Below are 13,285 nucleotides of genomic sequence, written 5' to 3'. Positions count from 1 at the left end.
TTTCTTTCTTTCTTTCTTTCTTTCTTTCTTTCTTTCTTTCTTTCTTTCTTTCTTTCTTCCTTCCTTTCTTTCTCTTTCTTTCTCTTTTTCTTTCTTTTCTTTTTTCTTTCCTTCCCTCCCTCCCTCCCTCCCTCCCTCCCTCCTTCCTTCAACCCAGCTCACGCCGAAGCTCATAGATTGGACCACAATAGGTCCCTGCCCAAGCTCCACTTAATTGCTGTATTTTGAACCCTCCAGACTTTGAGTAACTTTTTCTCTTTGCAGCAACAACCCTGAAGGTCTTCCCCTCCCAGCTTGATTTTTTTTCTTTTTTTCTAATGAAAGGGGCCATCCCTGGACTCACTTCTTAAAGAGGCCTAGTCACTAAATGGGCATTGCCTCACTCAAAGTGAGTATGTGAAAAGGCCTTCACCTACAAGGGACCCCCATTGCATCCTGGGTCATCTCCAGTCATCCTGAGAATATCAGGTCACTGGACACAGATGGCTCTGGAGGAGAAAGTGAGGCTGGTGACCTCGCACAGTCCTGCCTCTCCCTTAAATCCAAGTCAACTGCAAGTCATGCCATCACCTCCCTGATGCCTCTTTGACAACAACCATGTGCCAGGCAGCGGACTAAACCCAGGGGATACAAATACAAGCAACCAAGATGATCCCTGCCCTCAGGGCGCTTACCTTCTAATAGAGAAGACCTTGTATATAGAGGTGCTAGAATGTCTGGATTAAGAGGGGTTTTCATCTGTGGAGTTACCAGCAGTGGGGTGCTGAGAACCAGCTCAAAGAGTTGCCTGTTAAATTTTCAGGGGGAGAATTTATACCATGGAAATGAGCAAGCCTACATATTAGGACATGATCTGTATTGTTTTGTTGATTGTTTAGACTTAAGAAAGTGATGGAGAAAAAGTTCATAATACAGTAAACCATGGGCCCTGTGTTTGGAGAGCTGGTTATTATACATTTGTCTAGATCCTGTATTTGGAGAGCCGATTATTAAACATTCACCAGCATACTCCTGGGCCTTTTTCAGGCTTGGTAGTGAAGTGCTTGTTAATTGATTGGAGTGTGTCTCCCTGTGTGTGGACTGGTTGCATGTGGTTTAGGACCTCAAATTTCCAGAGCGAGAACTTGGCCTAAAGAGTGAAAAGAATGACTCCCCTCTCCCAGCTCCTCATTCTTTGCTCTTGTATCTGCTCCAGACTCTCTGTCTGAAGACCCAGGGCCACCCAGACCGGTGTAAAGTTGCCAACCGAGCTCTGAAGGCCATCAGCAAGGTGAGGTGTGGTCCCTCCCTGTTTTTTCTCCTCCTTGGAATTATTTCCCTTTGGGTTTTCAGAATTCTATGCTGGGGCATCTCTCATCCCTCCTGTAGCAGCAAGCACCCCAGGGTGTCTGCCAACACAGGTTCTTGGATCTGCTTTGTTAAAGGAAAGCAACTCAAAATGGGTTAACAAGCTTACTTTAATCAGTCAAATATGTATCGTTTACCTAGTTCAGGGTAAAAAGGTCAGCACGCCGAACTTCAAAGTATACAGACAGAATTATCAAGACAGAAACAGATCAAGTAGACAGATTTCCAAACTGTCCAACCATTACATCCATACCCAATCAACATCTGGGTTTCAACATCTGGGTTTTTCAAAGCCGGGGGGGCTCAGGACAACGGCTTCCCAGAATCCATATCAAATCACAGAACACTTCTCAAAGTGAGCCCCAAAAACAAAGCTACACATCAGGGCTTATATAGCCTTCTCCTGGCTCAGAATTGACTCACTGGCCAATCAAGAAGTATCTACTGAAAAACAAGCCTCCCACCCCAGGCTCCAGGTGCACTTTAGCCTAGGGGCAGGGAAGATCTTAAAAATTTACATTCCCATTACACCTCCTGGGCTGACTTACCCTAAAGCAGTTTACTCAGTGGTATCCTCCCTGCCTTTCCTCCAGTTCCTTTGAAATCTGTTTTCCCCAGATCTAGGGAAGGTGTCAGACTAAGTCCTCCTTTCCACCCCTTCTCCATCGTAGACTCAAGGGGGGGGGGGAATCGGTCACCATGCCCCTCCTCCAGGTTTCCATCACTGCAGGCCCTGCAGCCAGTCCCTTCCCTATCCCTCTTCTATAAAACTGGGATACTAATACCTTTAACAGATCCAGAATAGGATTTCCTTTGCTGGTTCTTCCTCCCTTTGAAAGATGAAATAGATAATGACTGAGGCAAGTCAAGAAGTGATTAGCTGCTCTCAGAGGGAGAGAGGGAACCAGAGAAAAGAAGATAGGAACTTTGGGCTTTCCAGCAGCTACCTGAATAATGGAAGTGTCCCCTCTGCTACCCTAATCACCGCCATGTTGTGCCTTTTGAGACTTGGCATCTGGGATATTTCCCAAACTCCTGCCTCTTGACTTTTACTCATATATTTTGCGCCATTCTTTGTCCCTCTGGTTTCTGTATTTTTTTTCACATGTGTACCTTCTTCATCTACAATGCCAGCCCCTTTCATTTTCATGAGATATATCCATCCAGAACCATGGTCCGGGCTTGGGTTTCATCCCACCTAGGTTCCATTGGGTTGGGGGCTCCTGGGTAATGTTGGCCTATGATGTCTTTAGCCTGGCCTTGACCTGCCTCCTGTGCCCATGTTTTATTTACAGCTGGTGAAGCAGTGTAATGAGGGGGCTCACAAGATGGAGAGGACAGAACAGATGTACAACCTGCAGACCCAGCTGGACTTCAGCAAAATCAAGGTAAAGGTCTGGGCCAGGTGGGGCTGAGCTAGTTTGGCTCAGAACCCCACCTTGCACGTTGATTAATTGTGTGATTGTGGCCCCAAGTCACTTCTCCTCTATGAACTTCAGTTTCCTCTTCTATTAGATTGGGATACTGATACCTTTAGCAGCTATCTCATCGGGGCAGCAATATGGTACAGTGGTTAAAGCATTGGACCTGGAATCAGGAAGACTTGAGTTCAAATCCAGCCTCAGACACTTACAAGCTGTGTGGCCCTGGGCAAGTCACTTCACCCAGATTGTGTTTAAAAAAAAACTTGAGTTCAAATCCTGCCTCTGTCTGCCACAGTTTCCTGATTTGTAAAATGGAGATGATAATAATAGCACTTACTTTGCAGGGTTATTGTGAGGCTTAAATGAGAGAATATTTAGAAGGTGTTTTGCAAACCTTAAAATGATATATAAATGCTACTTATTATTTGTAAACTTTAAAGCATTATTTTGGAAATCCTCTTTTTGTTCTCGTTACCGTCATCCTTGGAAACTGAAAGAACTGGTGTGTAGAATTACTGAACAATTTCAGTTTTACTTTTCAATTTGTAAGCACTAATGTTCTTTCCCTCGTACCCCAGTCCCATTAAATAAGGACTCTAGAATCTTTGCCTGAAGACCATTAAATAAATAAATGTGAAATAAAGGGCTTTCTTTTCCTTAAATAAAAAGGGAAAGAAAGCCCTCATAACCAAGAGGCATAGCATAGTCAAGGAAAGCACATTCCCACATTGGCTGTGTCCCAAAATGTGGGTGTCTCTTCTTCTGTACTCCATCCGCTCTGTGAGAGGAGGTGGGGAGCATTTCTTCACCATCAGCCCTCTGGAATCATGGTTGTACACAGGAATGATCACATCTTGAATGTTTCTAAGTCATTTTGGCTGTGCAATGTAGTTATTATTAATTGTTATAAATTGTATAAATCGTTCTCCTAATTCTACTTACTTCATCCCACCTGTGATCCTTGGAAGATCCTGGAGAAGGTATGGTAGGCCTAAGAGGGGCATATGTGCAGAGTGTGGGCCCAATGACCTTGACTTCCATCCCTGACAGAACTTGAGAACTCATCATTAGAGGGGTGGTCAGTGAACATTTGGAAAAGGAAGCAGTGATCCCAGGGCTTCGGCAAGAGCGGACCAAGCCAGACTAACCTTATTTCCATTTTTGACAGGGTTACTAACTGATCCATCAGGCAGTGTTAGAGATAAAGAGTTTACCAAGATTTTAGCAAATTACTTGATCAAGTTTCTCGTGTGATTCTTGTAGGAAAGATGGAGGGACATTAGAGTTCAGTTCTGTGGATCCAGGACTGGTTGAATAACGGGAGTCAGGGAATTAGTGACTGACAAATTCCTGATCCCATCCATGCAAGTGGCTTATTTCCCATGTGTTCTCTCTGGCTCAGTGCATGGCTCTCTGTACCTTCTCTCCCCCAGTAGATTGTGGGCTCCTTGAGCACAGGGATCTTTTGCTTGTTTTTTTGTCTTTTGCCCAGCCTGGTACCTTAGAGGTGTTTAATAAATGCTCGTTGACTTGACAGTTGAATTCGGCTGGAAAGGAGGTCTCATGGAGTGCTGCATGGATCTTTGCTCAACTTGGTGTCATTTAACATTTTTTTCAGCAATTTGGATGAAGGCACAGATGGTCTGCTTGTGGCATTTGCATGGAGAGATAGCTCATGCTTCAGATAACAGGACTCCCATCCCTGCTCCCTCCAAGAAAGAATCTAAACAGGCTAGGATATGGGGATGGTGTCTAATAGAGATAAATAGAAAGTCTGTCACTTGGGGTGGCTTGGCTTCATTAGCAGTGCATATGAAAACGATCTGGGGGCCTAAGTGGACTACAAAAATACTATGAGTCAGCAGTGTGTTATGGCAGTCAAGAAAGGTAAGATGGTGGGGTGGCTAGGTGGCACAGTGAATAGAGCACCAGCCCTGGAGTCAGGAGGACCTGAGTTCAAATCTGGACTCAGACACTTAACACTTACTAGCTGTGTGACCTTGGGCAAGTCACTTAGTCCCAGTTGCCCCTTCAAAAAGCAAAAAAAAGAGAAAAAAATGAAAGGTAAGAAGTTTCAGGATGGGAGTCCCAATACCCTCTGCCCTGCTCAGATCACATTTGGAGGATGGCATTCAATTCTGAGCTTCACATTTTTAGGAAGGGCATTGATTTATAAGGTAGCGAGCAACCAGGATGGGGGGGGGGGGTCCTCCCCATCACACCATGTGAAGAATAGTTAAAGGAAGTGAGATGGGAGATGGAGAGCTGTGGGAGGTGAGTGGGGGATATGGAGAGCACTCTTCAAATATGTCAATGGTCAGGTATGTGGTAGAAGGACTTAGCTGCCCTGCAGGGCAGAGCCAGAAGCAGTGGGTGGAAGGTACAGAGAAATCCTCGAGGTGTGATGTGAGAAAGAGTCTAACAGGGAAAGCAGAACCTAAGAGGAGGGGCTGTCCATCTTAGAGGTCGTGGGGAAGATGGGGGGAGGGACCGAGAGAGAGGGAGGGAGAGAGGAGCGAAGGAAGAACAGTGAAGAGAGAAGGGAGAAGAGGAGGAGGAGAGAGAGACAAGAGAAAGAGGAGAGAGAAAAGAGAGGGAGAGAGAAGAGGAGGAAGAGAGAAGGAAGAAGAGTGAAGAGAGAGGGGGGAAGAGGAGGAGGAGAGAGAAAGAGGAGAGAGAAAAGAGAGAGGGAGGGAGAGAGAGAAGGAAGAAGAGTGAAGAGAGAAGGGGGAGAGAGGTAGGGGAGCACAGTGTAGTAGGCAGATCCCTGGACCCCAGAGTGTGGATGCCCTGCGTTCAGTACCCCCTTCCCCTGTGGCGTTAGACAAGCTGCTCCCTTCTATGGGGCTCATTTTCTTCCTCTGTGCATGGAGTAGAATTACAGAATTTCAGAGTTAAGGAATGTACAGAGTCCACCTCACGAGTAGAAAATGGCACAGAAGGCCTAACAAATGGTGGTCCAGCCTTGGCCCCAAGAATCCAGGGGAAGGCAGATCCATTGTCCTCAGAACCAGGCGGTGATCTCAGTGCTCAGTTTTCCCAGACCCCAGGCCCCTTTACAACCTTCTCTGCCCTTTGTTTGTCCTTTTGCCCTCTGGGGCCAGGCACATCTGGTGTCCTCCCATAGGGAGCAGTCAGCTCAGATCAGCCACCATTTATTAAGTGCCTGCTATGGTTACAAGTTACAAGGAGGCAAACGAAGGCTTGAGATGAGCAATATCTTCCTAATTCTTCTTCCCTAAAGTGCCCAGAATGTAGTCCCCTCTCTCGCTGGAATCTTCTAGCAATCAGTTAAAAAAGATGTATTCATCACCTACTCTTTGCTAAATTCTAGGAATACAAAAACCAGACTTCATCTGTCCCTGACCTCAGGGAGCTTCTGCACTCCGTTTGGGGAGAGGAGCCGAGGACATGGATGTCCATAAACATACAAGATCTATACAGAATCAGTACTGGGATGGTTTTTAGGCGTGGATTGGATTAGATGAGCCCTTTGGACCCAGCCCTCTGGACAGTCTGTGATTTACTGATCCCTAAAGCCCCCTCCAGTCCAGGTTCTTTGTTTCTGGGTAGAGTCCTCAGGTCGCCTGGTCCCGGGGCTTAGCTCTTGGCAGACCAGGCAGGCCCCTGCTGCTCCCCTGATTAGGTCAGGGCTGACTTGCCAGCATCTTGATCTCCATGGCAAAGGTATCCATGGAGAAGAGGAGGGGCAGGTGGGAGGCGGGACTGCAGAGGTCAGAGGGCTTAGCTATGGGTCCTCAATTCAGAATCAGGGTTTATGGTGTCAAGTAGTTAGAAAACACTATATTTCGGGGGGTTTCCCCCTAAAAACAGTATACAACATTTGCACTCTGTTAATTTAAGCAAATTATTTCACTTAGGATGGATTTGGATCCTGGTTTTGGTACTTCCGTATTCCTGGCTATTTACACTCCAAAGGAGCCTGGCGTTGGCATTGTGCCCAGAACACCAGCTCTTTCTGTTCCTTATTATCCGGGTGCCCTTGGGGGCAGGGTGGCTTAAGGGGGCTCTGAGGTATTCTTCAGCTCTAAGTCCTGTTGTCCTCATGACATCTTGAGTTTGGGAATGTCTCCTTTCTCATTTTGAAATCAGATTCTGAAGTCTGACTTTCTTCACCTTTAAAATGTGGGTTCAGGGGTTCTGAACATTTTTTGTATCATGGACCCCTCTGGCAGTCTGGTAAGCCAGAGACGCCTCACCCAGCCCAGGCCTGTCAGCCTTCAGGGGCCACCTTCAGGTCCATCCCTTCCATGAATCCTCTCACCCAGGGTGGGCTTGGGGAGCACTCCTTCCAAAGGCTCTGTCTCTTTTCCCTGAACTCATTCCAAAGAGTGTCTGACGATGTTTATTTAACAAATATTTATTGGACATCACAATATTTAGTGGACCTAGCACTGAACTTTTTAAATGTATAAATTACAAAAGGAAACCAATTATATTAAGATGAAGTTAAGATAGTAAAATTAAAGGGGGGAGGGAGACCAACCCTGACTGCGCCCTTATTCCCTGTGTCACCTGGGGCAAGGCCCTTCTGGACCTGACCCTCCTCTGATCCCTGCCCCTTAACCATGGTTTTGAGAGATGAATGAATGAATGTTTCCTCCGCATCCTTTCTGATACCCACCCAGGCTGAGGTAAGACTGTCCCCAGCCCCTCTGGCCCAGACCTCACTCCCTAATCCAGGAGGCCTGTCCTAGTTCGTCCCCCGACCCTGTACCCCATTACTTTCCATTTAAGCTGTCTGTGTCTTATATGTGCTTAGATGCTTGCCTGCTGTCTCCCCATTAAAATGTGATTGGGGTGGGGATGGGGAGGGGCAGTGCATAGGGTAGGAGCTGTATTTTCTCCTTTGTTTCCCCAGCTCCGCAGACACCATAAATCCCTGTTGACACCTGTCTGCCTGGATCACTGTAATGCCCCCCACCCCACCAGCTGTAGCCACCCCCAACACTCACACTCTTGTGTACGGCACCCCCAGACTGACCCCTTTCAGCTTGTGATTTCCTCTGCTCACAAGCCCTCAGTTGGCCTTCTCAAGAATCAAATTCATGTTCCTCTACCTGGTTTCCAAGGCCTGTTTCCTACTTCTCCCCCACCCCCTAGGACCCTTTAACCAGCTAGAATCTTCACTGTCCCCTGAAACCAACAGCCTCCCTCCCTCCGCTGTCTGTCTGCCGATGCTGTTTCCTGTACCAGGAATGTTCTCACTGCCCCTCACCTGCCCCAGTCCTGCCAGCCTTTGGGGGGCCACCTTTAGGCCCATCCCCTCCATGAAGTCCCCCAGGAGCTTGAATATGGCTCTATCACCTTCCCTGAACTCATTCCAAAGAGAGATTCATCACATTTGTTTGTTTAGCTGATATTTACCGGACACCTCTTAGGTTAGTGGACCAAGCACTGGGCTTCAGATCTAACCCTCGGTTCAAATCATGTCTCTGCCACTTACTAGTTGTGTGACCTTGGGTCAGTCCCTTAACTTGGGGTTTCATTTCCCTTATCTGTTACTAAGGCTTAGGTGATTTCTGAGGGCTCTTGAAGCTTTAACATTTTATGATTTTATGTAAAAAATACTTGGAGGAGACAAGGAAGACTGAGATGTCGGGGAGCTCCCACTCTAGGAGGAGAGAAGGGTCCTGGATATCTGTAGTTGGAGCTGAGGGTGAAAGTCTAATCTGGCAGTTTGTGCGCAGGGCAGGGAGAGGCATCACCCCCAGCTCAGGGGAGAAGAGAAGGCTCAGGGGGTAGGATTATCAGTTTGGGAATCTTGGGCATCCTTGGTCCACATTCCACATTTCACAGATGAGGAAACTGAGGGCAAGCAAAATTAGTTGACTTGCCCAAGGTATAGGAGATCTGGGACTGAACCCAGATCCTTTCTGTCTCCAGATCCATCCGTCTTCCCACTGCATTCCTTATTCTCTGCCTATTCATAGTTCCCCTTCTGTTTGGGGTTTTGAGTGACTGATTTCCCCTCCATCCAAGATGAAAAGGTCCCTTGACTCATAGTTAGCCGTAGTTGGGATCTCCTGGTCCAGCCCCCTCATTTCAGAGATAAGAAAATGGAAGCCCATGTCAAGACTTTAGTGAAGTGACGGTGAACCATGGCTCCTGCCTCTTAGCGGGGAGGTGGTAGACTACAGGTGCAGAATGGGGCATATGTTTTCTAATGTGATCACTGGTTGATTTGTTTGTTCATCTGTGCTTGTTTGTCGCATGGGAGAGTTGTGTTGAAGTACAGGAATGAGTCATTGGGATATGACTGGCGTTAAAAAAGTGATTGAGAGAAGAAAGAAGGGGGAGGGAGGGGAGAGAGAATTTAAAAAGGGAAAAAATGCGGGCTCTGAGTTTCATTGACTTACCCAAGGTCCCTGAGCCAGTAAGTATAAGATCGGAATTGGTTTTCAGTCCTTTGCTTTTCCCCCAGCCCCTCACTCATTGAAACAGCCTGTAGAGCAGGTATCCCTTGCCCAGGGTCTCTTGGGTGGTAATGTCTGGCTCTGCTTCTCCCTAGGCCTTTCCTCTGATCTCCGCCTCCAGGTGGCTGCTGAAAAGAGGGGAGCTCTCCTTGGTGGAAGAACCCAGCCTCTTCCGGAAAATCTCCAGCCGGCCAACTTGCTACCTCTTCCTGTTTAATGACGCCCTGATGGTCACCAAGAAGAAGAGGTGCCCGTCTACCCCCCTGCCCTGCCCTGTGACCTCTGGGGGCTGCAGGAGGGCCAGGGGGGGATGGGACAGCTTGGGAGGGAGGTCCTGGCTGACCCAGCTCAGAGCCGGTTTGACTCAGAGTTAATGACAAACCAAGTTTTCTGGTTGCAGAATGCATCCCAGTCTGGATCAGAAGTCTCATCTTCGAGTCTGTCCCTTTGGTCGGGCTCCCACTCCAGGGCCCATCTCCTGGGAGCCCACCCCAGTGAGGCAGGAGCAGGCCAACAGGGAGGGGTTCTCGGGGATTCCACCCAGCTGGCTATAGCTCACCGGGCTCAGAACTCCCAGACCCAAGAATTCCACTGGCCTCTGCCTCCCCAGGACAGCAATGAAAGTAATAGTAGCTAGCGTTTACATAGTGGCCTGCCATGTGCCAGGCACTGTGCTGAGTATTTTACAGGTATCTCTCAGCAGCCCTGAGGGGCAGGTGCTATAATGATTCCCATTTCACAGATGAGTAAACTGAGGCAGAGACCAAGTCGTTTTCCCAGGTTCACACAGCTAGGCAGTGTTACAGTCAGATTCAGATCCAGTTCTTCTGCCTCTGAGTCCAACACGTTTGCCCCTACACTAGGGAGAGTAGGGAGAAAGGAAGGAAACAAGGATGTATTAAGCACTTACTGTATGCCAGGCACTGCCCTGAGCCTGGGGACACAAATAGAAGCCAGACAGTGACAGGCCCTGCCTCAGGGAGCTTACATTCTAACATGGAAGACAGCACACAGGGGGCTGGAAAGCAGGGGAAGTGAAAGTCCCAAAAAAGAGGGCTGGGAGGGGAATGAAGGGCGTCCAACTAGCAGACCATGTGCAGGCTCCAGGAGGAACTCCCTTCTCTTCCTCCCTCACTCCCTCCCTTCCTTCTTCCCTCCCTCTTTCCCTTCCATTTTCCCTTCCTCCCTCCCTTCCTTCCTCCCTTCCTTCCTTCCTCTCTCCCTCTTTCTCTCCCTTTCTCCCTCCTTTCCTTCCTTCCTCCCTCCCTCCCTTCCTTCTTTACTTCCCTCCTTCCTTCCTTCCTCCCTACCTCTTTCTCTCCCTTTCTCCCTTCCTTCCTTCCTCCCTCCCTCCCTCCCTTCTTTTCTTCCCTCCTTCCTTCCTTCTCACCTTACTTCTTCCTCCCCTTCTCTCTTCCTCTTTCCCACCTCCCTCCCTCCCGGCAGGGTGCTAGATGTGGGGTCTCTAGGTAAGTGACCCAGGCCACTTGAGTACACTTCATTCAGGGATAAGACTCAAGGTGGGAGCTGCCATGGGGAAGGAGATGCTGAGGTCTCACCAAACCGCTTTGCCCTTTGGCAGCGAGGAGCACTACGTGGTGACGGATTATGCCAAGATGGACCACATTCAAGTCAAGAAGGTTGAGCCTGATGAAATCTCGTTGCCAGGAGGGAGCAACCGCAGCTCGTCCATCCCTTACCCCTTCCAGGTGACCATGCTGAAGAACAGCGAAGGGAAGCAGGAGCAGATCCTGTTGTCATCAGACTCTTTGTGAGTAGACAGCAGTCACAAGCTTGGGCCCCCCTTCTGGGAGCACTTGAGGGTGGGAACGGGAGAGGGCAGGCACGGCGTTGGGGCTGGAGAGGGGTAGCCACGGAACCTTTGGGCTGCGCTGATGGATGTCATGGGTGCTTATATACCGTGACCTTTAAATCATCGATAGGGTCATGGATTTAGAATTAGAAGAGTCATTCAGCTCAGCCTTCTTATTTTATAGACAAGGAGCTGAGATCCAGAGCAGTGTTTTACCCAGGACAGGACAGTCTGACTTCTGAGTCCAAAGCCAGGGCTCCTGCATAATGCAGGACTATGCATAAATGGCAAGGGGACTAAGGTTTGACAACAATAGAGAAATGCCCCCATTTGGGGGAAAGATTTGATGAGTCAGATGTTGGACCCGTTAGGTTTGTGGTGATGCTGTTTCATGATTTAATGAGCCCTTGACATCATCTAGAGATGTGTCATTAGTTGGAACCGGGTGTATTTAAAAGGCAGCTGCTTACAGCCTGTACCCATGGGCACCAGCTTGGACAAGCATCTGGGATAGCAAAGGGTGCAGTTAATAGACAAAGATCTGACTGTATTTGTCTTTGGTTGTCAAGGGAAGTGGGGAGGGGGAGGTGGGGGGACCATCATGTCTTTCTTTACTAAACTCTCATTCAGATCTTTGGATTCCGTGGCTGAGGTGTTGTATTTGGCAGAAAGGTCTCCAGGATGCATTTTCTGTTGAAACTTCTAAGCATCACAGGTGCAGGACTTTTCTAGCATCGCCTCACCATCTCAGATTCCTGCTAAAACATAATCTATTTTCCTCTTGTTCTTAAATTCATAATTATTGTAAGTCCCCACATTTTGATTTGTTTTCAGTTTGTGGGGCCTTTTACCAATTTTTTTCAGCACTTTGTAGTTGATATATTTCTAATTTCATAATTTAACCTAGCCTTTGTTTCTGTTATCAGAATTCTATGACAATACCATTTCAAAAACGGAAATAAATCTTTTGAGAGACCAAAAAATGAGAATCAGAATTTCAGATCATAAAGCTAAGGCAGACATGTTGTGCCACTGTTGAGATCTTGTGGAACAGAGGTATCAAATCCAAAGAGAAAGCGGGGGACACTAAACAGCCCATAAGGATGCCTGTGGGCTGCCTATTGACTTAGGAAACCACAAATTCCCATTATCTCCGTGCTGTTTATTTATTTTATTCGGTATTTCCCAATTACATTGTAATGTAGTTTGGACCACTCTAGGATTCCCCCTGAGGCCACTTCCTCAATGTCCACTCAGATGCACAGGTCTGAGTCTTCAGAAGAGCTGCTGCTACTTTCAAGATTTTAGAGGAAACTCTTGAGAGGCTGGGCTTTTCATACCGTAGTTCATGAGCCCCTCCAGTGTACTTCCTATTACAGACTTAATTAGTTTTTAGAAAGGGCATTTACTAAGATGGTAGAGTGAATACAGTCGGTACTTCTGGGTTGTTAAAGTGGTTCTGAGTCACATGCGTAGAGAACATGTGTGACCAGAGGGTAAGTCCACCAGTCTTAGCTGCTGGAAGTCTTTTCACGAGTCCACAGCCAGCATTCTCCACCAGTACAAGGGGTAGCATTCCTTGAGGCTGCTTCCTTCTTTGGGTGGTTGTCTTTTTCATGCTTGGTTTTGTTGTGTTGTGTCTTAGATCCCACACAGAACCTCTCTTCTCTGGGGTGACACTGCTGTCAGCTTGTTTTTGCTCTCTACTAGATACCCTATTTCACATAGTCCCTTCTCTCATGATATGATCACTGGAAATGGGAGGAAAGGGACAGACAGGCACACATACATACACACCCAAACACATACATTTACACTACTGCCCTCTCTCCCTCACCATTTGGGCTGGCTTACTCCTGAAATTCCTCCATTTGTCTCAGACCCCCAGAAGGGTCCCAAGCCAGTCTGGTCAGTCGGCTCCTTACCTGTTCCCACTTGACCACAACCAGAGGGGGTCACATTTTGCAAAGAGGTACTAGGAGATGTGGCCGCTCATTGGGCGTGTTGGAGAGAGGACTCTTGGTTCGGTCTGGGTTGGGCTGAACGGACTCTGGGGTCTCTTTCAACTTGGACCCTGAGTAGCTAAAAATTTGACTATGTTGGACACATAGAAATGTGAGGCTATTGAGGCTTTGAAACCCAAAAGTTACAGCATGGGATTTAGAACTGGAAGACACCTTTGAGACCTACCAGTACAACCCCCTCATTTTACTGATAAGGAAACTGAGGCCCAGAGACATGACACAGAGAGGTGTCAGAGGCAG

General features: G+C 47.7%; 1 protein-coding gene across 4 annotated transcripts in view; it reads left to right on the top strand.

The window, feature by feature from the left end:
• Positions 1-13,285, top strand: part of ARHGEF16 (Rho guanine nucleotide exchange factor 16) — a 71,503-nt gene that overhangs the window by 53,946 nt on the left and 4,272 nt on the right. For all 4 annotated transcript variants that reach the window (XM_069079597.1, XM_069079599.1, XM_069079598.1 and 1 more), the window contains 4 exons: positions 1,196-1,270; positions 2,643-2,735; positions 9,304-9,455; positions 10,791-10,979. In XM_069079597.1, coding sequence (XP_068935698.1) covers positions 1,196-1,270; positions 2,643-2,735; positions 9,304-9,455; positions 10,791-10,979 — 509 coding nt within the window. The remainder of the gene's footprint in view (positions 1-1,195; positions 1,271-2,642; positions 2,736-9,303; positions 9,456-10,790; positions 10,980-13,285) is intronic.

Source organism: Petaurus breviceps, unplaced genomic scaffold (assembly GCF_028583685.1).
Source record: "Petaurus breviceps papuanus isolate PSGF00001 unplaced genomic scaffold, PetGlider_PUasm1.0 91041, whole genome shotgun sequence".
In the NCBI taxonomy this organism is placed as follows: domain Eukaryota; kingdom Metazoa; phylum Chordata; class Mammalia; order Diprotodontia; family Petauridae; genus Petaurus; species Petaurus breviceps.
Note: the sequence above shows the minus strand (reverse complement) of the source record. Positions and strands in the feature narration are given on the sequence as shown.